Below are 25,943 nucleotides of genomic sequence, written 5' to 3'. Positions count from 1 at the left end.
CCGTGGCTTGAAATTCTGAGTTCTAGCTGTTTTCAGATAGACTGCTCCTGGCTCCTGCTCTTTGCAGTAAATCAGCTCAGAAGCTCTTTAAAAAAAAATTTAAAGCAACAAGTGCACATCATTGTTCAGATCTGTTGCTGACAATTCCTAAGTGCATGCAATGTATTAGAATCATAGAATCCTAGAGTTGGAAGAGACCCCAAGGGCCATCGAGTCCAACCCCCTGCCAAGCAGGAAACACCATCAGAGCACTCCTGACATATGGTTGTCAAGCCTCTGCTTAAAGACCTCCAAAGGAGGAGACTCCACCACACTCCTTGGCAGCAAATTCCACTGTCAAACAGCTCTTACTGTCAGGAAGTTCTTCCTAATGTTTAGGTGGAATCTTCTTTCTTGTAGTTTGGATCCATTGCTCCGTGTCCGCTTCTCTGGAGCAGCAGAAAACAACCTTTCTCCCTCCTCTAGGTGACATCCTTTTCTATATTTGAACATGGCTATCATATCACCCCTTAACCTCCTCTTCTCCAGGCTAAACATGCCCAGCTCCCTTAGCCGTTCCTCATCATTGTTCAGATCTGTTGTTGACAATTCCTAAGTGCAGGCAATGTATTAGTTCAACCATCTAAAAAAAGAAAGTATTTTTGGGGAAAATTTGGGGGTTCCCAAAGGTCTGCTTACTCCAGCTTTCACCCTCCCACTAGGGCTGCCCAGATGCCTCCGTAGCTGCCCCAGGCCTTCCTTCTTGTTTGCCTCCAACAATCTGGCATTTGTAGATAGATTGCTGCTAAAGATGGAGGTTCTCCTTCACGATAGCTAATGGCTATCTCTAGGCCTGTTTTGCGTCCTGGTTCCCACTGTGATGATGAATATATACAGTATATATATATTATTTGTCCCCAGCCACTCTGGGCAGCTTCCAGCGATTAAAAATACATTAAAACATCAGTCATTAAAAACTTCCCTAATCAGAGCTGCCTTCAGATGTCTTCTGAACATCAGATAGTTGTTTTTTGTTAAATGATTATTCACAATTCTGTAATCAAACAGTTGCAAATATTCTTTACACCAAATTGCAAATATTCTTTACACACACACAACTACCTATGATTCTAAGAAATTGATTCTCTGAAACATTTTAACATTAAGGTATCTGAAGCATCTAATGTTTGGGCTCCTACTGCAAGGCCAGGGTGATTTTACAGACAGGATCTATTCTGTAAAACTACAAGTAGAAGGCACAGGGCTTGACTTTCTCTTTGGAAAGTAAAACTAGGGTGTTTAATGATGATCCAGTAAACCCACAAATAAGATTGTTCCCTTCTGTCCTAAAAAATTGGCTGGAGGCTCAACCATGCATGGTTACAAATCACCGACAAGGCCGTAAATCCGTCTCATCCAACCACAAAACGATGTTTGTTAGCTAAATGTGCTTGGCTGTGGTTGGCTGCTACTGCAGGACCACTGAACCGCTACAGGGGGCACTCCAAAATTTGCCTGGCCGTCTGCCCTTACTAAGCCTCCCAGCAAACCGATAACTTCGGTTTCCATCTTGAAATCCTGCCAAATTGAATCCTGCCTTCAGGAGGAGGAGGAGCATGCCATTGGAAGAGTTGTGCCTCCTACGTTAGTCATGCTCAAAGCAGACCCACTGAATAGAGCACAAGAACTCTTCGTCTCATAGAGTCTTGGGTTTGAGCCCCGCATGGGGCAAAATATTCCTTCATTGCAGGGGGTTGGACTAGATGACCCTCATGGTCCCTTCCAACTCTACAATTCTATGAAAGCAAGCAAAAACACAACCAATGTGCAAAAATAAAACACCATTTTTATTGTGGATAAGGAACAGAAGCATAAATCAGTTTGGCGATTAACGTGGAAAAAATAAGACACACAATTTTTAATTGCACACAAGGAAAAGAAGCTTACATCGCTTTCTGAGGTGATTAATAAATTGGAAATATTAGTCAAGGCAGTCAAAAGGTCAGCTGGAATCCCGGGAAACACTCTTTTGAATGGGGAGCCGAGCTAAGATGGCGCACTAATTCCCGCAGCAGCCGCTGCGCGCCCAAAAAGTCCACACTTTTCAAGCCTCCTGCGGCTTCTCTGGGTCCTTCTCTGCGCTGGTTCCTGGAACCTGCTGGTCGGCTGCCTTCACGTCAATGGGGATGGCTTTTGCGGCAGCCAGACGAGGGGCCTCGATGCACAGCCGCCCGTCGGATGCCAGGGAGCACGTCACGGCCTGGAGGTCCACGTCGGCGGGGAGAAGAGTCTCGCGGTGCACCTCGTGGTGTTCCCTCACGCAGCCGCCCTCCTCGCTTGTCTTCTCACGCAGCCGCTTGGCGGTCACCGTCAGCTTCCTGCCGTCCAGCTGCACAGCCACGTCCTCCGGCGCGAAGCCGGCCACGTCCACCGAGAGGCGAAACTTTCCGCCCGCCTCGCCGTCCCGAGCCACGCTCTCCTCCGGCGACGCTTCCCGCAGGAACTTCTGCAGCGGAGAGGCCTGGAAGAAGGCCCTGCTCATCGCCTCCATTTCCACAAACTGCCTCTCCACGTCGGCTGCGACCCGGTCGACGAGGCTTTGCCCGGCTGCCGGCCAGAGTGCCTCGCCAGCCGATTGCGGCCCACTGAGCCAGACGGGGCCAAAGCCATGCAGCGGCCAGCGGCGCACGGGCAGCATGCGGAGCAGGTAGCGGGAATAGCTCGCCATGGTGGTGCCGCAGTCAAACAGCCAGGGGAGAGATGATCTAGCAAGCTGAGCTCCTTCGGCTGATGATCTAGCAAGCACAGCTCCTTCGGCTGATGATCTAGCAAGCACAGCTCCTTCGGCTGAGGTTCCTTTCTGTCTGGCTAAACAGTCGGGGAAGAGATGATCTAGCAAGCAGAGCTCCTTCGGCTGTGGTTCCTTTCCGTCTGGCTGACTCCAAGTGCACTCGGGCTTTTTATCTGCCAGCCAGCTCCTTGGCACGAGCCCAGAGACTGACGCAACGTGTTGTAAGAGGCCTTTCCAGGCGGGCCTGGAACCGAGGAGGCCCTTCCAGAGACGTCGAGACGCAGCCGAGGGGAAGGCCTTGGCAGAAGTCCAGAAATGACGCCACAGTTTGCAAGAGGATTTGCTAGCTGGTGTTGTGCCGAGAAGCCCCAGAGAAGGCACAGAACTGGCAAAATTAGCAGCAAAATTCAGAGAATCTTAACGAGTGTTTTTATGGAAGAATGGATGCCTTTTTCAAACCGTTTAAAGAAATATCACCATACGATGAACAATGAGCAACAGGAATTGGATTGTAATATTGTCGTTGTGATTTGATAGAGCAGAGGGTCTGCAGGAGGGGAGAAGCAACAACTCGGCGGAAAACAGGGTGGGAAGTCGAGAAAAAAGAAGAGAAATCGTGTTTTGACTGTATATGTTTGAAAATGTTGAAAGTTAATAAAATAGAATTGAAAGAGAGAAAGGTGCAGGGCTCAGCTAGGCTCCCCCACCCTGCAAAAAAGTGCCCTGGGGTGTTGGAAGGGGGCCAGAAGCAGCACCCCCCCAAAGCTACTGCATGGAAAACAGGAAATCAACAGATCCTTCTGGAAGACTCTAGACTCTAGTAGAGAAATCCCCCCCCCTTTTTTTGGTCACAGTAATCTGAGAAGAAAAGGCTGCCTGTTCATGTGAAGGGGGGGGTGCCAGGCTGGGCTGTGGGGCCGACAAGGATACTGCTGGCAAGACCTGCTTTCCAAACCTGAGCTCTGCCTTTGTCATAGAATTGTGGCGTGGGAAGGGACCCTGCGGGTCATCTAGTCCAACCCCCTGCAGTGCAGGAATATTCAGGGGGGTCAGACACAGCCCCCTCCTAGGTGCCAGCCACGTTTTCTTCCTACCAGCCCTGCGAGGGAGGCCAGGCTGAGAAACAGAACCAAATTAAGTTCTCTCACCTAGACTCCCACATCCATCCCTCCCTCCCAAAGAAACAACGCAGTCCTGCTTTTGCCAGGCAAAGGGAAGTTTTGGGAGAGCTAAGAAAGGGAATTTATATTTTAAAAAAGCTCATCCACTTCCTCACTTCCTGCCTCAACCCCCTTCTGCTTCAAGTCTCACAATTTGGGTGAAAGGTCTTGAGAGAGGGACGGCACCATCCGTTTCTTGCAAGTCCTTGCATCAGCTCCCAGTCCAGACCCAAGGTAGAAAGAGGAAGAAGCAAGGGTATTTTTTTCTGCCACTCAAAATTCCCCCAGGTGTTGGCGCTCCTAAAACATTTCAAGCCCGTGAAAACCGGGGATTCGAATTTAACACACACACTTCAGATTGCTAAGGGGCAGGGTTGATGTGGGTATATATTGAATTTCTACCTCTCACAAGTCAGACCCTGGGACACTGACCAGTCCAGACAGACCCAAATCTACAGCTGAACCACCTCAGAATAATAACAGTAATAATAACTATTATTATTATTATTATTATTATTATTATTATTATTATTAGTCTGGGTTGCTCCAGCCATTCTGGGTGGCTTTCAACACTTATAAAAACATAATCAAACATTAAAAACTTCCCTGAACAGGGCTGCCTTCAGATGTCTTCTAAAAGTCAAATAGCTGTTTATCTCCTTGACATCTGATGGGAGGAAGGGCGCCACCACCGAGAAGGCCCTCTGCATAAATGCACAATACCAAATTCTGCAGTTGTAAGAAATTTTCACTCCCTGCCTCTTGACGTTGGGCAGGTGCTGTCACAATATTATTTTCGGCGACTGCTAAAAACATTTTTGTTTAGGGCAAAGCCTGTCTAGACAAATAGAATATGGACCTGGGCCTTACGATGGTCAATTGTAATCGTATTTCAGATGATTTTAAATAAGCACCCCATAATGCATAAATAGTATTGTGTATAAATATTTATTATTATTATTGAATAGGACATCTCTATTTTCATCCGAGAAATGTTGGAGGGTATGAGATCCGAACATAAAACACAGCATCGAAACATGAGTTATGAACAAGGACAAAAAACCAAAAAAATCCTCCACCCTGACCAGCAGGCCTCTCCTTTCGTTCATAGAGACGCCTGTTTTCCAGCGTTATATCTGCAAATTGACCGACCACCACAAAGGGAAACATAGTGAAAAATATTCATAGGCTGAAAAGCGCTGCTCCAGAGTCCCAAGTCCACCCAGAGTCTCTGCTGCGCCTCGGTTTCCCCTCAGCCTTTGGTCCGGCGGCCTTCCATGGAGGAGGCGGCTTCCTGGCCGCTGCCCGGTGCTCGGCCGACCTCGATGGGCACCGTCCTGGCTGGCGGCCCGGCGGCCTCGATGCGCAGCTGGCCCTCTCGGGAGATGGAGCAGCTGAGCTGCTGGCGGTCCACGCTGCCCGGGACGTCCCACTCACGGCGGAAGAGCTCGTAGCGGAAAGGTCCTCCGGGGGTCTGCGTGGCCTTCCTGCCGGTCAGCACCAGCTTCTGGCCCACCAGCTTGACCACCAGCTCCCGGGGGTCAAAGCCGGCCATGTCTTGGGTCACCGCAAAGGGGGCCTCTTCCGGCCCCCGGGACACTTCCTCGTGGCCCCGGAGTGGCCAGTTGCTGCAGCTGCCCAGCAGCTCCCACAGCGAATCCATCTCCCGTTCCAGGTCCTCAAAGAGCGAGCGGGTGGGGGGCCACAGAGCCCGGCTGAGCAGGGGGCTCCGGGGGGCCGCCAGGTGCAGTCGGCACAGCATCTTCGCCTCGGGATGCTTCAAGGGTCTTCTTGCTTTTCGGCTGCGGTCCTCTGTTCTGCTCTCTCTCCCGGAGCCTGAGACCTTTTATTGGGGTCCCAGGCGTCCGGCGCTCTCCTCGCCCCCAAAAAGGGCTTGGTGCAAAGGGAGGGGGCTGTTAGTCAGACCCCCAAAAGGGCTCAGTGAGGCAAGGGACCCGCTGCTGTCATCCCTCCGCTCTCGGTGCTGAGGAGAGTTTATAATTAGGGACCAGCTTCCATGCGCAGCCAGGCCAAAATAGAAACCGACACCCATCTGAGTCACTGGGAAGACAGCTGTGAGTTAAACCCTGAAGGACACGTCAGTCAAGATCCGAGGCTTGGAAACCCCCCAACATTCAGATGCTTTGTGGATGTGTGCACGCTTAATCCGTACCCTCCGACATTTCTCCAATGAAAATACGGATGTCCTATTCCATAACAATAGTAATTTTATTATTTATACCCCACCCATCTGACTGGCTCGTTGAAAGTCTGTCAGTTTTGATAATAAACCTGATTTGCAATGGGGGTTGAATAATTTCGATTGCATCTGTATAAAACCTTAATAAAACATGAAACATTAAAAAATAAATTCCCTATTCAGGGCTGCCTTCAGATGTCTTCTAAAGGTTGTATATAGTCACTTATTTCCTCGGCTTGGGGGTTGCATAACTCCATACCATAGCTGTCAACGTTTTCCCTTTTTTAAGGGAAATTCCCTTATTCCGAATAGGATTCCTCACAAGAAAAGTTGACAGCTATGCTCCAGACCCTCTGACATTTCTCCAGTGAAAATAAGGATGTCCTAAGGAAAAGCAGGACATTCCTGGATCAACTCAGAAACTGCCCTGCTCTATTCCTCTCCCCGCATTGCTGAAGTACCACATAGAATCAGAATTGTTGAGTTGGAAGGGGCTCCGAGGGTCATCTAGCCCAACCCCAAATGAGGGGCTCGAACCCACAACCCTGACATTCAAGGCTCCCATGCTTTACCGACTGAGCCGTCTTAGACATGTTATGCCACGCTAGAGCGTCAGACCAGGACCAGGGTGAGCCAGGTTCAAGTCCTGCGGTCAGTCGCTGCCTCCCGGCCTGGTCTACCTCCCAGGCTTGCTGTGAGGATCACCACAAATGGCGAGTGCTGCTGGGGTTAGCAAAACTAACGGATTTAATAAGGTATAAGTCAAAAATTTTAATTCAGAAACAATGGAAATGTTTAAATGATTATTTATACAAGCAGGGCTCAAATACGAAAATTTGGTTGTGTCTAGACTAACCTTGTGAAGAGTTCAGAGAACATAAAGATTTGAGGGATTATGAAAGAATCTAAGGAAGGAAATGATTGAAGAACAGATGTAAATGCGAGTAAGACAACTAAGAGACGTGTGGCGAATGCACTGGAAGTCTTTTATAATTTTTTAACTATATTGCAGTATTTGAAGCAAGAATTTGGTAATATTCCAGTTTATGAAAAGTATTTTTTTTCTTTTGTCTTTTTACTTTATATCTTTTATTTTTCCTTTCCTTTCTTTTTATTTTTATTAGTTTTCATTTTGGAAAACATGTATATAAGTGTGTTTACAGTGTTATGTATTGTTCTTTGTTTTTCTTTAATTTCTATTTTTTAAAAAATTTAATTTTTTTTTTTTAATTAAAAATGGCGGGTGCTGCCAAATTGCAACGATGAACCGAGACGTGACGATGGACCTGTGACCTGGAAGCAGAGCTATGGGAACACACTGCTCACATAGTTTATCCCGTTAGGAGGTTTCTATTTATATGCATCCGTAGTAAACATCGCAAGGATGCCAAGCCCCCAGGCCTCTCAAAATAGACACTGACCCCTCGTGAGTCACCCTGATTCCTCCTTTCCACCCACCAACTAGCAAGAAATATTTCCTGCAGCAGCTGTCAGGTCCATTCCTTCCCCATCATATGAAAACATCACTTTAAAAATCCCAAACAGGCCAGAACATTGCAGAAGCTGAGAAAAGTCCGGGTGCAGGATGAAGACAAAGGGAGCCCATCTAGGAGACCCATTCCTTATTTATTTACATTATTATTCTCCTTCCACAGGTTCAGAACAGGGCAGCCCAAAATGAGCAAGGGGGTGGAGAGGCTCCCTTACAAGGAAAAGTTGCAGAACTAGCAGGTTTTTTTTAGTTTAGAGAGAAGGAGAGGAAGAGGCCACAGAATCAGAGTTTATAAAAATTATGCCTAGGTTGGAGAACGTGGAGGGTGAGAAGTCTCTCTCATAACACTAGAATGTTGGGAGAATAAGGGCAGAAAAAAGAAAGTACCTTTCTGGCTAAACTTTGGAACTCCCTGCCACAGGAGGCGGTGACCTAGGCATAGCTGTCAAGCGTCCCTTATTTGGCGGGAAAGTCCCTTATCCCAGCGCCGTGTCCCCCTGCTGTCCCTTATTGATGATGTCCCTTCAATTTCCCGGGTTTCAAAGGAAGCAGCTCCTCTCCCTCCCTCCCTCCCAGCCGGCCAGGGAGGAGGGAGGCTCCAACTGTGTTACTTGGCTGTGTTGCTCACCCAATAAGGAGTTTTAAGAATGACTGGGGGGCGGAGCTTGCATGCCTTGTGCCAATCAAATCGGCCGCGTTGCCTGGGGACTCGCCTTTGCTCAGCGCTTCCCAGCGCAGAGGTGACGGTGGTTTTCCTTGCTGCATCCCCTTTGCCGGGTTGCTGCGCTGTGGGAACCACCGCTTGAGGCTTCGTTTGGCTGCTGGCTGGGCTTTCTGCCTTTGACTTGGAGGGGATCAGAAGCTGAACATACCTGTCCTAGGAAAAGCCCTTATTTTGGCTGCTGATCTCTTATTTTCAAGGCTGCTGGTCCCTTATTTTCAAATCTAAGTTGACAGCTATGGATCTAGGTCACCAAGCTAGATGACTTTAAAAGGAGATGTCAAGTAACTATATAACATATAGAAGACATCTGAAAGCAGCCCAGTATAGGGAAGTGGGGTTTTTTTAAACGCATAATGTTTTATTGTTTTTATGTGTGTTGGAAGCTCCTGCAGCCAATCAGAAGCCGCGCCTTGGTTTTTGAACGGTTTTGGGAGTCAAATGGACTCCTGGAACAGATTAAGTTTGAGAACCAAGGTGCTACTGTACTTGGGTTCCAAAGAAAGTAAGTTAAAACAGCTGGTAAAATCTGCTAGATGGAGCCAGACAGGGGAGGAGGACAGGTGAGTCCAAAATAAAATCCTGGCTCTGCCCAGGCCTGGAAAGCACGGAGGACAGGTAAGCGTGGACAAGCCCCTGAGAAGGTTCCGAGTTGGATGCCCAATGGCATGTCCAGGCAGGGATGGAAGAGCCCCTCCCTGAAAGGCTGGAGTGCTGCTGCCAGCCAGTGTAGACAGTACTGAACTCTGTAGAAGGCATCTTCCTCTGTTCCAGAAAGTGGTGGTGGGGGATGAGTGTTCAGACCCCTGGGCTCTCACTTGTGGGGTGCCTCAGGGTTCCGTCCTCTCCCCCATGGTTTTTAACATCTACATGCAGCCGCTGGGAGAGATCATCAGGGGGTTTGGGCTTGGTGTCCATCAATAAGCAGATGATACCCAGCTCTACCTCTCTCTTTCAGAACCAGTGAAGGCAGTGAAGGTCCTGTGTGAGTGCCTGGAGGCGGTTGGAGGATGGATGGCGGTTAATGGATTGAAGTTGAATCCTGACAAGACAGAAGTACTGTTTTGGGGGGACAGAGGGTGGGCAGGTGTGGAGGACTCCCTGGTCCTGAATGGGGTAACTGTGCCCCTGAAGGATCAGGTGCGCAGCCTGGGAGTCATTTTGGACTCACAGCTGTCCATGGAGGCACAGGTCAATTCTGTGTCCAGGGCAGCTGTTTACCAGCTCCATCGGGTACGCAGGATGAGACCCTCCCTGTCCACAGACTGTCTCGCCAGAGTGGTGCATGCTCTAGTTATCTCCCGCTTGGACTACTGCAATGTGCTCTACGTGGGGCTACCTTTGAAGGTGATTCAGAAACTACAACTAATCCAGAATGTGGCAGCTAGACTGGTGACTGGGAGTGGCCACCGAGACCACATAACACCGGTCTTGAAAGACCTACATTGGCTCCCAGTACGTGTCCGAGTTCAATTCAAAGTGCTGGTGCTGACGTTTAAAGCCCTAAACGGCCTTGGTCCAGTAGACCTGAAGGAGCGTCTCCACCCCCATCGTTCTGCCCAGACACTGAGGTCCAGCACCGAGGGCCTTCTGGCGGTTCCCTCACTGCAAGAAGTGAGGTTATAGGGAACCAGGCAGAGGGCCTTCTCAGTGGTGGCACCCGCCCTGTGGAACACCCTCCCAACAGATGTCAAAGAGATAAACAACTACCTGACATTTAGAAGACATCTGAAGGCAGCCCTGTTCGGGGAAGTTTTTAATGTGTGACATTTTGATGTATTTTAAATCCTTGTTGGAAGCCGCCCAGAGTGGCTGGGGAAACTCAGCCAGATGAGCGGGGTACAAATAACAAATTATTATTATTCCTACAGAAAGCCAGAGTTGGTCAGACAGGAGCCGTCAAACACTTCAGTGTGAAAAAGTAAGGCTTTATTGCAAATTCCAAAAAGAGAGAAGACGTTTCCGTATCAAAAAGAGGGCATCCGGTTGCTGGAAGGCGGCAGACCGTAGGAAAGTTTCACCTCGCTATGTTGCAGTGCCAATCTCAGCCAGGAGAGGAGATAGTTGCTGTTATTCTAGGGAAGGGGAACATAAGTAAATTCTCAATTCCGGTTTGTGTGGGTGTGTGTGTGTCTGTGTGTGTGTGTGTGTGGAATTAGTTGTCAATCCAGGGGGAAAACTAATCAGCAGGGGGAAAACAACTTGCAGTATTCCAAATTTTTAAAAGGCGTTTCGGTTGCTCAGCGATAGGGCATGCAGAATTAAATTTATATGCCTCCTTTCCTCCGACCACAGAGGTGTTTTACAACATAAAACGCCAAAAAAATACATAATGTAGTAACAAATGAAACTATACCAACACCTCCCCTCCAAGATTAAAAAGGCCATAGATTGTTAAATGAGCCAAAAGTTCAGTTCCTGGCATCTCCAGAAGGGATGGGAATATCCCCTGCCAGAACCCCCCCCCAAAAAAAAGAGAGCCTGCCAGTCAGAGTTGACAACACTTACCGTATTTTTCTGTATATAAGACGAGGGTTTTTTAATTATAAATTACTGTTAAAAATTGGGGGTCATCTTATACACGGATAGTGCAGAGTGGGGACATGTGATTGGTGGCAGTCGTGAGCAGGAGATTGTAATTGGCGATTGGGCGGGTGATTGGCGGCTGCAGCAAGGCCTACTGGTGATTGGCGCCTGCTGCTGGCGAGTGGGAAGGCGATGGGTGGTTTTGTTGAGGCGTGTGATTGTCAGCAGTGGTCAGGTGGGTGAGCGATTGGCGGCAACCCTCCCCCCCAAAAAGCTCAAGAACTCTGGCCAATCTCCCCCCATTTCCTAAATTTGGAGTCCCCAAAAAATAGTCTTATACACGGGGGCATGTTATACACGTAAAAATACGGTAGCTAGATAGATCAATGGACCAGCTCTGTATAAAGGCAGCTTCCGAGGTTTCCTATTGAAATCAGCCAGGCCATGAGGACTGGCACCTTCTACATTTTTTATATTTTTATGAGTGATTTGCAGTTTCATTGTTAAGACGAGAGGGATGTAACAAACCTGATTCAATTTCTTTTTATGCTTTTTGACTCTTCTTTCCTCTTTAAAAATCCTTTTTAATTCTCATTTTCTCTTCATTTTTTCTCACCCTAACCTATTTTTTTCCAGTAGCCAATCAGATGTCCCAAACGGGGAAGACCCCCCACAAGCAGGATGTGGAGAGCAGTAGCCCCTCCCACTCTTGTTCTCCATCCTAAGGTAGACTAGCTTTGTCCATGGAGGTTCCATGGAGGGGTAATAAGGAACCAAGAAGAGCCAGGCTGTAGGATCCGACTCAAAGGGAGCCCATCTCGTCCAGCTTCCTGTCTTTACAGATTTTTTTTGAGGGGGAGACAGGGAGGGGATTGTGATGACAGTGATACCACACACAAACCTCTGATGCCAACTTTCTAGATCAGGGTTTCCCAAACGTGAGTCTCCAGCTGTTTTTGGACTACAGTTCCCATCATCCCCACCACTGGCCCTGCTAGAAAGGGATGATGGGAGTTGTAGTCCAAAACAGCTGCTTTCCCTTTCCTTTTTTAAGGGCAAGGTTGAAAAGTCAACCTTTGGAATATTTCAAATACCTGTTTTTATAACTTTTAAAAAGCCCTAATTATTTTGTTTCTGCAAACAGCTCAGAAGGTTCTCTTGCAATGTAGTGGGGTATAAATTTGGTCTAATGAACGGCACCCCTGCTGCGCACCCCCACCCCACCCATGACATTCCTGCAGAATCCGACCTCTCTCCCCCCACACCCAAGAAAATGTGCAAGATCCCCTCCAGGTCAGCAAGTTGTAGTATTGCTGTTCTGCCACTAGAGGGAGCGCCTGGACCACCACGATTTCCTTTTGCGGATTCTTTGCTTCCCAGAGATTCAGCCTGTCGAGTTCATTGAGTCCCTAGCATAACCCATTTTTATTATTAAATATCCTTACTAATAAGAAGAGTAGCAGCTGCAAGACCTAGTAAGCATTATTAATTATTATTAGTTGCTATATAAATGCATGCCTTTTGCCCTAAGCTTCCAGGACAGGCTACAACAATGAAAAAGTATTTTAAAAACAACTTGCAAATCCTGGAAATTCCTAGGCAGAATGTTGGATCAGGACCTCAGCAGGAGCCCCCTAGGAAGGAAATTCCAACTAAACATCAGGGATAACTTCCTGACTACTGTACGTGAATGGATTCTCCATGGCCTTACTCGTATTTACGGGACCGCCTCTCCTGGTCTGCCCTGCAGAGGACCTTAAGCTCCATGAATAATCATAGTTTAGAGGTCCCGGGCCCTAAGGAAGTCAGTCTATCCTCCACCAGGGCCAGGGCCTTTTCAGTGATGGCTCCGACCTGGTGGAATGCTCTGTCCCATGAGACCAGGGCCCTGCAGGATTTAACCTCCTTTTGTCGGGCCTGTAAGACAGAGCTATTCTGCCTGGCATTTAATCTGAATTCAGCCTGATCTTTTATTCCCCTTCCTTTCCTCCCGCTCCCCTTTTTATGAAGATTCCCCACTCTGAGACCCCACAGCTAATTCTCCCCTGGTCTCCTCACTGGCCCAAATAGGACCAATTTAGCCAGCTAGCCCTGGTAATCATCTAATGTTTATTGGATGGATTTCCCCCCTAAATTATTTTTTGAATTCTGAATGTATTGCTATTCACATTTTATACTGTATTTTATGCTGTTTTCTTGATGCATCAATAAAGTGTTTTAAATTTGTTGTTAGCCACCATGAGCCCGGTTTTCTGAACCGGGAAGGGCGGGGTACAAATTAAAAATTATTGCTTACCTTGCTGCGTTGGAACGACAAATGCATTTATTTCACTCCATTGATTCAATGGACTGAAATCCCGACTGAACTTGCCGCCTCTAAGCGGATTGCTGATAGATGCAGACAAGTCTAACGGAAGTTGGACCTCATTTATACAAAGCGCAGCAGGTGAAAAAACAGTTATGCAACTGTGTTAGAAATAACTATTTGGAAAATATCTAATATTATCCAAACAGATGTAGAGTTATGGAATTGGATTTGCCAGCTGTTCTAGTGATGCCCTATGCCCTCAAATAAATAAGAGCTTTCTGATGGTAAGAGCTGTCCACTCAAATACAGACACAACACATGGCTAATAAGTATGGCAAATGTATTATTAGTAGTTAGAATATAATCCAAGATTTAGAAATCATAAACATCTATAATGTATGTATAAGTCCATAAACAAGAAATAATTCTGCCTGCGTTGTGGTGTTCCCTGACAGCAATTTATTACGTTGACTATTTCTTGTTTATGGACTTATACATACATCATAGATGACGCTTATGATTTGTAAATTTTGGATTGTATTCTAACTACTACTAATAATACAGGTGAAACTCGAAAAATTAGAATATCATGGAAAAATTCATTTATTTCAGTAATTCAACTTAAAAGGTGAAACTAATATATGAGAAAGACTCATGACATGCAAAGCGAGATATGTCAAGCCTTTGTTATAATTGTGATGATTATGGCGTACAGCTGATGAAAACCCCAAATTAACCATCTCAGAAAATTAGCATATTGTGAAAAGGTGCAGTAGCTATTCAATCCGTAACACCTGCAATGGGTTCCTGAGCCTTTAAATGGTCCCTCAGTCTGGTTCAGAAGGAAGCACAATCATGGGGAAGTTGAATTACTGAAATAAACGAATTTTTCCACGATATTCTAATTTTTCGAGTTTCACCTGTACATTTACCATACTTAGAAGCCACGTGTTGCGGCTGCATTTGAGCAGATTATTCTGTATTGCAACACAGGGGTAAGAGCTGTCCGACAGTGGAACCTCCCCTTCCTTGGAGGTTTCTAAACAGAGGTTGGGTGGCCCTCTGTTAGCCGCCATTCCTGCACTGCAGTGGGTTGGACTAGATGACCCTCGAGGGTCCCTTCCCTCTCTGCAATCCTATGATTCTGTGACACTTACCGCCGCTCACATTCACCCATTGGTCCTGGGAGTTGTCACTGGAGGTCATCTCAGCACTGGGGTCGCGGGACGGCAGGAGCAGTGTGCTTTCCGGTGGAGCAGGGCTGGTGGGATTCGCACCCGGGTTGTCCCCGCCACCGTCAGGCACCTCCTCGTCTGGCTGCTCACTCCCGTCCCCGGAGCAGCGGGGGTCCAGGGCCTCCTCCCCAGCCCCATTTTCCTCCTTTGGGTCCTCCTACAAACACATTGAAAGAGAGAGAGAGAAGGTGGACTGTGAAGGAAGCTGCGCTCTGCAAGCAGGATTCGAACTCCGAGTAACAGAAGGAATTAGAGATCATTGCATGATGGTTAAGATATGAGAGAGAAGACAGGGTGCAGCAAGCGGGAAAAATTAAAAAACACAGTGGGAAATGGAGTGGGAAGCCAGGAAAACAAACAAAATAATCTGTTATGTATTGGAATTAAGCCTTAAGCAAACTTAGCAGGACATCTTGAGGCAGTGAGTTCCACATATTAACACTGTGCTGTGTGACAGCCTCTTTGGCTCATCCAGAAAAGCAGAATGCGGCCCCCACCCATCTTTAAGTCTAAGCCAGTAAGAAGAAACATGTCCTCTTTCGGCATTGGCAAGACGTCAAGAGCACCTCTGAGGACGTGAAGAGGGCCCTTTGTTTCCCCCTCACTGCCTCCTCTGGGGCAAATCATCTTTCGTAACCTGCTGAGCTGGGTCTTCCTTCAGCATCAAGAATCCATCTTTCTCCTCCACCTCCAAATTGACATCGGTGTCGTTCTGAGATTTGTATTCTTCGCTGTCCGTCTCAGAGACGGTAAACTGGGAAGGGGACACAGAGAAGGGGCTGATCAATGGCTGTTCAGTCAATCAATCCATCACTCTTCGCGCCAAACTCTGGGAACTGAAGGCCCATTTTAAGTCCCATTTAAAAAACAATAATTTTATAGATTTGTTTCTCAGTTTGACACTTTTATATGGTTTTGTATGCATGGTGGGAGTTTAGGCATTGGGGCCTGCTGTTTTTTTATTGTTCCTCGTTTAGTTTTTAATTTTTTTAACAATTTAGTGTGTTTTTTTTGGTAATTGTTAAGAGTGAATTTCCATTTAATTATTGTTTGCTGATATTTAACTTCATTGTGTACCATTACACGATAATGGAGTCTTGCTTTCTTTGAAATAAGTTGTTTATTTTAAAGTTATGTTTTCATTACGACTTTTGTTTTGGATCAGATTATTATGGCGTGTGCGATCTTTGTTGTTTCTTCAGCTTGTAAACTACTTGTGTATACAGAAAGACAGCATGCAAATTAAAATTTGAATTGAATTGTGGCTCTGGGAGGGGAATGGGAGCCCCCTAACAACTCTCAACACCCTTAAACTACAACTCCCACAATTCTTTGAGGGGGAACCTCAGCTGTTTTAACTGGTATCACAGAACTCAAAGAACTCGTAAAATCACGGGGTTGGAATCATCTAGTCCAACTCCATTATGCAGGAATATGCAGCTGTCCCTTACGGGTATCAAACCGGAAACTTAGGCGTTAACAGAACCACACTTTAACAAACCGCGTCAATCAGGATTCATATGGTGTAAGCATGGCCTTAAGTAAAGATTGGATGCTTTTTAACATCTATATGAAGCCGCTGGGAGAGATCATCAGGAGGTTTGGTTCACTGATATGCGGATGATACCCAGCTCTACCTCTCTTTTAAATCAGAACCAGTGAAGGCAGTGAAGGTCCTGTGTGAGTGCCTGGAGGCGGTTGGAGGATGGATGGCGGCTAACAGATTGAGGTTGAATCCTGACAAGACAGAAGTACTGTTTTGGGGGGACAGGAGGTGGGCAGGTGTGGGGGACTCCCTGGTCCTGAATGGGGTTACTGTGCCCCTGAAGGACCAGGTGCGCAGCCTGGGAGTCACAACTGTCCATGGAGGTGCAGGTCAATTCTGTGTCCAGGGCAGCTGTCAACCAGCTCCATCTGGTACGCAGGATGAGACCCTACCTGCTTGCAGACTGTCTCGCCAGAGTGGTGGATGCTCTAGTTATCTCCCGCTTGGACTACTGCAATGCGCTCTACATGAGGCTACCTTTGAAGGTGATTCAGAAACTACAACTAATCCAGAATGCGGCAGCTAGACTGGTGGCTGGGAGCGGCTGCCGAGACCACATAACACCGGTCTTGAAAGACCTACATTGGCTCCCAGGACGTTTCTGAGCACAATTCAAAGTGTTGGTGTTGACCTTTAAAGCCCTAAACGGCCTCGGTCCTGTATACCTGAAGGAGCGTCTCTACCCCCATCGTTCTGCCCGGACATGTCTCCCCGGTAAGGGGAGATCCGGATGAAATTCAAAATAAGTCAAGGGCCGACATTTGGATGGCTGTGTCAAGCGGTTGTGGGGAAAACAACTTGCTTGCGTTAACAATGTGCTCCCGAGTCTCAGAGTCACCTCATAAGTCGGGTCCTCGGGATCATCTTCATCCGGTAATTCTTTCTGGAGCAGCTCAGCCCAGCAGAGTTCCTCCTCTAGAGTAACATCGTCTTTTTTCCTTTTGTTCCCTTTGCCCGATGGGCGGACGGGGGCGTCCAGGGTCTCTGCAGGAGGAGCAGCAAGATTAAAAACAGACAAAAACAAAACAACCTGCAGAGGTCTTGCCAAGGTTGCAGGTTCGGTCCCCGTGTGGGGCAGCTGCCTCTTCCTTCATTGCAGGGGGTCGGACCACCAGGTAATCCACAGGGTCCCTTCCAACTCTATGATTTTGAACAGTAAGAGGAGGAGGAGGAGGGTTCATTTGGTGGGGTAGATCCAGAAAGTGAGCCAGGTGGTGCCCTGGTTTGAGTGCTGGCCCTGGGAGCCCAGGGTTCAAATGTGTACAAAAATGCACATGAAATTAATAATAATAATAATAATAATAATAATAATAATAATTAATAATAATAACAACAACAATAAAATTATACCCCAACCTTCCTGGTTCAAAAACAGGGCTCAGGGCAGCTACCAACAAATTTAAAAGCAGCATAAAATACAGTATAAAAACATGAATAACAATAAAAATAAAAAATCAATCCGATAATCCCCAGGGCTAGCTGGCTGAATTGGTCCTACTTGGGCCAGTGAGGAGGCCAGGGGAGAATTAGCTGTGGGGTCTCAGAGCGGGTGATCTTCATAAAAGGAGAGGGGGAAGGAAGAGAAAGGAAATCAGTCTGAATTCAAATTAAAGGCCAAGTGGAATAGCTCTGTCTTACAGGCCTGACGGAAGGAGGTTAAATCCTGCAGGGCCCTAGTCTCATGGGACAGAGCATTCCACCAGGTCGGAGCCATCACTGAGAAGGCCCTGGCCCTGGTGGAGGATAGTCTGACTTCCTTAGGGCCCGGGACCTCTAAACTATGATTATTCATGGACCTTAAGGTCCTCTGCCAGGCAGACCAGGAGAGGTGGTTCCGTAAATATGCGCCCTACGTAGCGACGCCTGCCCCTTTCCTTTGCCCCTGCCCCCGGGTCTCACCTTTGGGGACCAAATCCCGTTCCATGACGGTCAGATATCCGAAAGCACGCTGGAGCCTCAGAGGGGCAAAGGCAAGGATGACATGCGCTACGGTTCCCAGCCGCTTCTTGGCGTGGCGCACGGGTCGGTCCGGAGGCTGTGCCAGGGATGCTTTGCCCGTGGGGGTCCGCACAGGGATGGTGAGGCGAGCCCAGGGGAAGAACTTGCGAAGGAACTGGAACTGAACAGCCAAGAGCAAAGGAAAGCGATTTAGAGGCGTACAGCAGTTGCAGGCTTTCGTAGCCGACACAGACATGTAGAATGGGATATACAGGGAAAATAAAACATAAATCTGAACCTCAGCAGCAGATCCCAAGAGGTGAAAGGAATAAACACTGGGAGATTTGGCTGTTGAGGTTTCACCAGTGCTGCGTGTTATTTCCATTTCTATACCACTTTACATTTTAAAGAACAAATCTCAAAGCGGTTTACAACACATTAAAACATCAAATAAGACAACCCAGAATAAAAACAAATTCAAGCTTAAAGGAATATATTTCAGATCTCTCAAGCCACCTTGATTAATTATTAATAAATAATAATAATAATAATAATAATAATAATAATAATAATAATTTATTATTTGTACCCCGCCCATCTGGCTGGGTTTCCCCACCCACTCTGGGCGGCTTCCAACAAAGATGAAAAATACATTAAAATGGAAAAGCTTGTCATCTAGGGCTGACAAACCGAAGATGTCAAGACTCTGTGAAAAACAACTTGCCATGTCCTGGTGCGGCAAGAGAACGAGTGGAAAAGTTCCCTTTCCGCACCTCTCCAATTCATTTTGCCAATTTGCTATTCCTAAAAGATGCTCTCTTTTATTCTGTCCCAATTTGACAGATTCCTAACCGCCTCAAACCCTGCAAAGTAATATTATGAGCATCTCAATAGTCTTTCATCTTCTAGCCTAGCATCCTGCCTCCAACAGAGGACAGCCAGGTAAACCAGGAAGCCCGCAAGCAGCCCTTCCCTGCTGCTGGGTTCCTCGCCAGCCCCAGGGACCAGACTTGGGGAGACCGGCAAGCACCCCGACACCCTAAAAAGGCCCAATCCACAAACCGACCCCGACTGTGACTTACCAGATACGCCAGCAGACGACAAGGGCTTCTTACAAACCAGACTGTCCGTGACACAGAAGTCTATAGGAAGAGAGCCCAATTTGCCAAGTTAGTAGGAGGGAAGGGAAGCACATACTGTCCCACGAGATTTTAATCAGAGTGCAAGAAACCCGATGCCCTTTCAAAATGTGTTGGGGAGGATTATTGGGTTGTTTCTGTTTTATGTATTTTGTGTTTTTATATCGTGTTTTTATCCTGTGAAGCGCCCTGAGACCTGCAGGTATAGGGTGGTATACAAATTTTAATAATAATCATATCATCAGCTCCTGCACCAGTCCTTGTTGCATCAGTGAATACACAACTATTAAAAAAAGAAGAAGAAAGCTTCTTTTGCACCTCACAGGTGTGTTGTTGAAGTCTCTAAGGCTAAGCCCTGAGCCCTTGCTTCCAGGAAACTTTGCTTCCAGGGAAACAGGATGGGGGAAAGGGGGTGTTGGAAATGCCCTCGGTGCCAACCCACCAAAATTTCCCCATAGAGACAGGCAGGTTAGCATGCGCAGATATCGGCCACAGGACTTCAGTCCCTCCAAAATAAAACCCTGTGAAGTAACCTGCTGTATAACTCCTGGTTGCTGTACCCAAGTAGTGCTCTACCGACAAAAAAACTTTTTAAAAAACTATTTTTTATTTTATTTTTAACCAACAACCAAAACACAATGAAACCTCCCAGGTGGCTGGTACATTGGGTATACATAATCAATAACAACATATTCAAATCAACCATATGTACAATTCTGTATACCTTAACACTCCTCCCCCCACAAGGTTTATTTAACTTTTAACATTTTAACTGCCCCAAATTGTTCAAACCTAGCCAAATAATTCAATATTTTCTCAAACCAATCCTCCTCCTCCTCACTGACCTTAAACCCTTTCATTTTGTGTATCTTCACAGTTAAATTATAATATTTTTCAGTTTCTTCCTCCATTGGTTCACCCCTAGCTCTTCTGCATTTTTCCAATTACTCGCTATAACCCGTCTGCCTGCAATTACCATCAATTTTACCCATTTACATTCCTCTTCTGTTTCTAACTCGGTGCTACTCAGGCTGATAAGAGGCATTAATTTAGAGCTACAAAAAACTAGATCAAAACACAAAGGTTCGCGGTTCGTGTGTCAGGCTGGGACCTGGGTTCAAATCCACTCTGCCACAAAGCTCACTCACTGGGTGACCTTGGATCAATCATGGCCTCTCGCTCTCTCTTTCTCTCTCTGCCTCGCCTACTTCTCAGGGTCATTGGGCCGGGATATACGCTTCCTCACTATATCCTCACACGGAGCTTTTCTCAGGTGCACAGGTGAGAACAGTAACAGATTACCTCCCAGGTTTGCTGCAAGAATGTAATAAGCAGGCTTCCTCAACCTCGGCCCTCCAGATGTTTTGAGACTACAATTCCCAGCATCCCTGACCACTGGTCCTGCTAGCTAGGGATCATGGGAGTTGTAGGCCAAAACACATCTGGAGGGGCAAGGTCGAGGAAGCCAATGCAAAACGCACGATTCAAGCAATTTACAGGAACCACAGAAAAACAGAGGCATAAAGTCAGAAGGGACCCCAAAGGTCAGCGAGTGCCATTCTTTGGCCAACATGGGGCTCAAACCCACAGCCCTGAGTCTTGTGCTCTACTGACTGAGCCATCTTGGTTCTCCGGAGAAAGAGGCGAAGGGCTTGCAGAATGATAAAACCATTCTCCCAAGAAGGTCTTTGAAAGGAAAGTCCAAAAAGCCTTCCCCCCAAATCAACGCAGTACGAAATAAACGCAAGTATAAATTAAAATAAATGCTAAATAAATGGAGAAACTCCCCCCCACCCCCTGCTGGTCCAAGCCTTCTTCCTGGAAGCCAAAAACCGATGAATTCAGAAAGTCTTATGACTCAGTTTGATGCAGGTAGACCTACCTTTGCCAGACTCCTTGGTTCCTTCTGCTCCATTGCATGGAAAGCAATGGAGACAAGCTCTGATTCAATTAAGCAGCCCACCCCACCCCACCCTTTAAATAGACCCTGACTCAGCTGCCCCTCCAACCCCTAACAGGCCTTAGGTCCCGATCCTCAAGTCACTTAGCCAGGGATTGACCTGAGACACGTTTGACAGCATATCCAACTAAAATTGCACTGAAAGGGAGAGCTCAGCCGGTAGAGGAGGAGACTCTTAATCTCAGGGTTCTGGGTTCAAGCCCCACATGGGCAAAAGATTCCTGCATTGCAGGGGGTTGGGCTAGATGACCGTTGGGGTCCCTTCCAACTCTATGGTTTGGTTTTAATTCAGACCCTGTGATTTCCTCTAGATTAGAGGCTGCATCCGACTCCAGCTGCCTTTACATCAAGTCGGACCATACGCCCATTTGGCTTGGGAATGCCTACACTGTCTGGCAACATCTCACTTTTAGAATTCCTGCTCCGTGATTGCAGTTATGGGATTGTTGTCTATCACATGACAGTACAGTGGTACCTCGGGTTAAGAACTTAATTCGTTCTGGAGGTCCGTTCTTAACCTGAAACTGTTCTTAACCTGAAGCACCACTTTAACTAATGGGGCCTCCTGCTGCCGCTGCGCCGCCAGAGCACGATTTCTGTTCTCATCCTGAAGCAAAGTTCTTAACCCGAGGTACTATTTCTGGGTTAGCAGAGTCTGTAACCTGAAGCGTATGTGACCTGAAGCGTCTGTAACCCAAGGTACCACTGTATATGTTATGACTCCACAGAGTGGGAAGTGACGGAGACAGGATGTTTGATGCTAGAGAGAGAGGGTGCCATGTTGCAGTGCTCTGTGTGTATGTAAATAAAGTAGATTAGCCAAAATGCTGAGTTGCTGAGGTCTGTCACGCAAGGTGTGCAAACTCTGTGGATCCCTAAGTGTACCGGTGTCTGTTGGCATCGGTCGCTGTGATGTTCAGACTGAAGAAAGCTTTTGAAGCTCCCAAATGAACGATCAGGAGGGAGCATAGCTGTCAACTTTTCCCTTTTCTTGCAAGGAATCCTATTCGGAATAAGGGAATTTCCCTTTAAAAAAGGGAAACGTTGACAGCTACGGGAGGGAGAGAACATGCCAGTCAGGCATGTGTCTCTCCTAGGGTCCTACTTGAGTGTAGGCTGAGATCCTGACACTCTCCAGGTCTTTTCAGGCTGGTGATTGTTCCTATTCCTAGCTGGAGACAGCAGCGAAGTGTGGGGTTGCCACACAACACAGGGAATAAGCCCCATTGACTCAGCAGGGTTTACTTCTTTGTAGGCATTGCACGAGTCTGCATGGGCACTCTGAGAGTGGGCCTACCTGACAAGGTAAGGCGGAAATGCGAGCATGAGAAAGCCGGAACGCAGCCTTGAGCTTATTGGAGGAACGGCTAGGTAGAAATCCAATCAGCCAGTCTTTCAAAGGTTAAACTAAGAGCTAAGGAGAGCCCCGCAGGATCAGGCCAACCAGCTCTTGCAAAGCTAGCAAGCAGGAACATGGTAATTTGCCTTACCAGAGCTGGAAGGGAGCTCATCCATACCCGTCAACGTTTCTTGCTAGGGTGGTGCATGCTCTGGTTATCTCCCGCTTGGACTACTGCCATGCGCTCTATGTGGGGCTACCTTGGAAGGTGACTCGGAAACGACAACTAATCCAGAACGTGGCAGCTAGACTGGTGATTGGGAGCGGCCGCCAGGACCACATAACATTCTGTTGAATTTGTATCAAAATGGGAGGCCTTCAGAACATATCTTAAACAAAATTATACCATGTTAAAATCTGTAGCAGCTTTTGAGTGATCCCAGCAGTTTTTTATTAATTGCTTATATAAATAGAAACATTTATAAACTGTGAAAATATTAACATAAAAAATAGTATTTTGATATGGCAGTAAATTTATGTAAAAAGAATTAAGGAATAAATGGGAAGTCGGGTATAAAAGATAATGAGATTTTTTACTTTTATTGTAACATGAAATTGTAATCACAAATTTTTGTCATAATTTTTATCTTGATAACAGATTGTGTAAATTTTATTTTATTTTCTTTCCTTTCCCCTCCCCTCTTAAGTTGTACCCCCTTTTCAGTATTGTTCCCTCTTTTTTTGTATGTAATAAGCATGGAAATAAGCATGGGAAAAACAAACAAACAAACAAACAAACAAACAAACAAACAAACAAACAGGTTCTAAAGGATCTACATTGGCTCCCAGTGTGTTTCCAAGCACAATTCAAAGTGTTGGTGCTGAGCTTTAAAGCCTTAAACAGCCTCATCCCTGTATGCCTGAAGGAGCGTCTCCACCCCCATCATTCAGCCCGGACCCTGAGGTCCAGCTCCGAGGGCCTTCTGGCGGTTCCCTCACTGCGAGAAGTGAAGTTACAGGGCACTGGGCAGAGGGCCTTCTCGGTAGTGGCACCCACCCTGTGGAACGCCTTCCCATAAGATGTCAAGGAGAAAAAGAACTACCGGTATATGACTTTTAGAAGACATCTGAAGACAGCCCTGTATAGGGAAGTTTTTAATGTTAGGTGTTTCATTGTGTTTTTATACATGTTGGAAGCTGCTATTATTATTGTACCACGGCTTCTCATGGGCTTTTCCTGGTTCATCCTGGATCTCTTGGCCTTAGGCTGTTTCTGGGACCTCCGCTGAACTCCTTGGTAGATCCCAAAGGCAACAAAGGCAGAGAGCAACCTTGCGCAGTATGTGTGGAAAGCCACCTCTGACCCAGACCTCCCCTTTGTCTGCTGGGCTTCTGGCTAGACAGGCAGAGATGCCTCAAGACAGCTAATGACAGGTTGCCACCATGCCACTGATGAATGGGCTCCTTCTTTTGAGAAGGCCAGGGTGCTGGAGTCGTAGGGCAGGGCGTGCTTTGCAGGGAACAGCACTTTGGAGATTAGGGTCGGGGAAGAAGCTCTGCAACTCCGCAGATGTCTCCAGACTCCAAAACCCAGAGGCCAGCAGGTATATTTCCCCATCCCTGATCTAAGAAAACATCATTCTCTGCTGAATACAGGAGGTGGAAGGAGATCTCTGTTTATAAGAAGCATTCTCTGCTAAGCAAAAGATGAACTGGTTAAATCAGCATACCCTCCAACATTTCTCTGATGAAAATAGGGATGTCCTATTTAATAATAATGGGACGCGGGTGGCGCTGTGGGTTAAACCACAGAGCCTAGGACTTGCCGATCAGAAGGTTGGCGGTTCGAATCCCCGCAACGGGGTGAGCTCCCATTGCTCGGTCCCTGGTCCTGCCAACCTAGCAGCTTGAAAGCACGTCAAAGTGGAAGTAGATAAAGAGGTACCACTCCAGCGGGAAGGTAAACGGCGTTTCTGTGCTCTGCTCTGGTTCGCCAGAAGCGGCTTAGTCCTGCTGGCCACATGACCCGGAAGCTGTACGCTGGCTCCCTCGGCCAATAAAGCGAGATGAACGCCACAACCCCAGAGTCGGCCACAGCTGGACCTAATGGTCAGGGGTCCCTTTACCTTTACAGTGGTACTTCTAGTTATGTACTTAATTTGTTCCAGAGGTCCTAACCCTTACCCTAACCCTGAAACTGTTCTTAACCTGAAGCACCACTTTAGCTAATGGGGCCTCCTGCTGCCGCTGCGCCTCAGGGCTTAGCAGAAAGAATGCCGTGAGCCAGGATAGAGCCCGAGGCCCTAGGCAGGGGCCGGCTGGCTCCAGGCCCATTTGCAGCCGGTTGGGCAACCCCCCTGGAGAGATCCGTCAAGGTGTTTGCTTTCGAAAAGCTGCCCGAGAAATAACAACAGAGCAAAACAGTTTCCCCGAGCCGGGGGCTGTTTTGTGCAGTGATACCAGGTTGCTTAAGCAAACTTCCTAACCCCGGGGAGAAACTTCTCTGCACATGGCAAGCGTCCACATTTCCAGACCAAGTGTGACGGGTGATTTCGCCCCAAAGGGAGAGGCGCTGACAGGCTGTTTAAGCCTGCTCTGAACCATTCTCTCCCCTCTTCGTTATTTGGCTCCCACCCCTTGTTGTCTTTTTTCCTGGGGCTGAGCAGGATCCTTTTTGGTAGACTCTAATTGACTCTTCTTTTTTACCTGCTCCATACTGCATGCCCTCCAACATTTCTTCGATGAAAATAGGAAAGATTGAGGGCACAAGGAGAAGGGGATGATGGAAGATGAGATGGTGGGACAGTGATCTCAAAGCTACCAGCATGAGTTTGACCAAATTGCAGGAGGCAGTGGAAGACAGGAGGGCCTGGCGTATTCTGGTCCAGGGGCTCACAAAGAGGCGGACACGACTAAACAACAACAACAAAAGGAAAAGCGGGACATTCTGGGATCAAATCAGAAACCGGGACGGCTTCTGTAAATCCAGGACTGTCCCTGGAAATTAGGGGCACTGGGAGGGTCTGCGTGATGTTCGTTGGAGTGTTGTTCCTTCGGTTTGGCTAATTGGCATGTGGTCCTGGCAGGGACGCAGGTGGCACTGTGGGTTAAACCACAGAGCCTAGGACTTGCCGATCAGAAGGTCGGCGGTTCAAATCTCCACGACGGGTTGAGCTCCCGTTGCTCAGTCCCTGCTCCTGCCAACCTAGCAGTTTGAAAGCACGTCAAAGTGCAAGTACGGTAGATAAATAGGTACTGCTCCGGTGAGAAGGTATAAACGGCGTTTCCGTGCGCTGCTCTGGTTCGCCAAAAGCAGCTTAGTCATGCTGGCCACATGACCCAGAAGCTGTACGCCTGCTCCCTCGGCCAATAAAGTGAGATGAACGCCGCAACCCCAGAGTCGGCCACGACTGGACCTAATGGTCAGGCAGATTTCAGAGATTTCAGATTTCCAGAACATTTCAGGGACAATGGAACGCTCACCTGAGGAAGTTTCGGGTTGTGGGCATCCCGTAGGGACTGCTGTGGGGCATGACCTGCAGGTGCTGGGGTGCCCTTTGGCCTGACGGACACATCAGGGTGGACATTGGCTAATGGGGCCACAGATGG

At 47.4% G+C, this 25,943-nt stretch overlaps 3 protein-coding genes across 5 annotated transcripts in view; all 3 read right to left on the bottom strand.

The window, feature by feature from the left end:
- Nucleotides 1-1,805: 1,805 nt before the first annotated feature.
- LOC310697512 (heat shock protein Hsp-16.1/Hsp-16.11-like) lies at nucleotides 1,806-2,707 on the bottom strand (the record flags this gene model as incomplete). Its single annotated transcript, XM_083484226.1, has 1 exon — nucleotides 1,806-2,707. The coding sequence occupies one exon, from the start codon at nucleotides 2,705-2,707 to the stop codon at nucleotides 2,084-2,086; it is 624 nt and encodes a 207-aa protein (XP_083340352.1). The 3' UTR covers nucleotides 1,806-2,083.
- Nucleotides 1,806-5,692, bottom strand: LOC310697533 (heat shock protein beta-11-like; the record flags this gene model as incomplete). Its single annotated transcript, XM_083484253.1, has 1 exon — nucleotides 1,806-5,692. One exon carries the CDS (start codon nucleotides 5,690-5,692, stop codon nucleotides 5,183-5,185), a length of 510 nt encoding a protein of 169 aa, XP_083340379.1. The 3' UTR covers nucleotides 1,806-5,182.
- Nucleotides 5,693-8,531: 2,839 nt separating this feature from the next.
- The window catches only part of LOC310697521 (uncharacterized protein), a 119,158-nt gene continuing 101,746 nt past the window's right edge, over nucleotides 8,532-25,943 (bottom strand). The window contains exons 3-9 of one of the 3 annotated variants that reach the window (XM_083484240.1): nucleotides 18,979-19,038; nucleotides 17,858-18,077; nucleotides 16,797-16,942; nucleotides 15,050-15,166; nucleotides 14,335-14,569; nucleotides 10,213-10,418; nucleotides 8,532-8,567 (exon numbers count right to left, since the gene is read on the bottom strand). In XM_083484240.1, the coding sequence (XP_083340366.1) occupies nucleotides 10,414-10,418; nucleotides 14,335-14,569; nucleotides 15,050-15,166; nucleotides 16,797-16,942; nucleotides 17,858-17,882 (528 nt within the window). In that variant the 5' untranslated portion in view covers nucleotides 17,883-18,077; nucleotides 18,979-19,038 and the 3' untranslated portion in view covers nucleotides 8,532-8,567; nucleotides 10,213-10,413. Of the gene's footprint in view, nucleotides 8,568-10,212; nucleotides 10,419-13,740; nucleotides 14,570-15,049; nucleotides 15,167-16,796; nucleotides 16,943-17,857; nucleotides 18,078-18,978; nucleotides 19,264-25,943 lie in introns of those variants that run through there. The other 2 variants (XM_083484238.1, XM_083484239.1) reach the window with 2 other exon arrangements.

Source organism: Podarcis liolepis, assembly GCF_965112155.1.
Source record: "Podarcis liolepis genome assembly, chromosome: 18".
In the NCBI taxonomy this organism is placed as follows: domain Eukaryota; kingdom Metazoa; phylum Chordata; class Lepidosauria; order Squamata; family Lacertidae; genus Podarcis; species Podarcis liolepis.
Note: the sequence above shows the minus strand (reverse complement) of the source record. Positions and strands in the feature narration are given on the sequence as shown.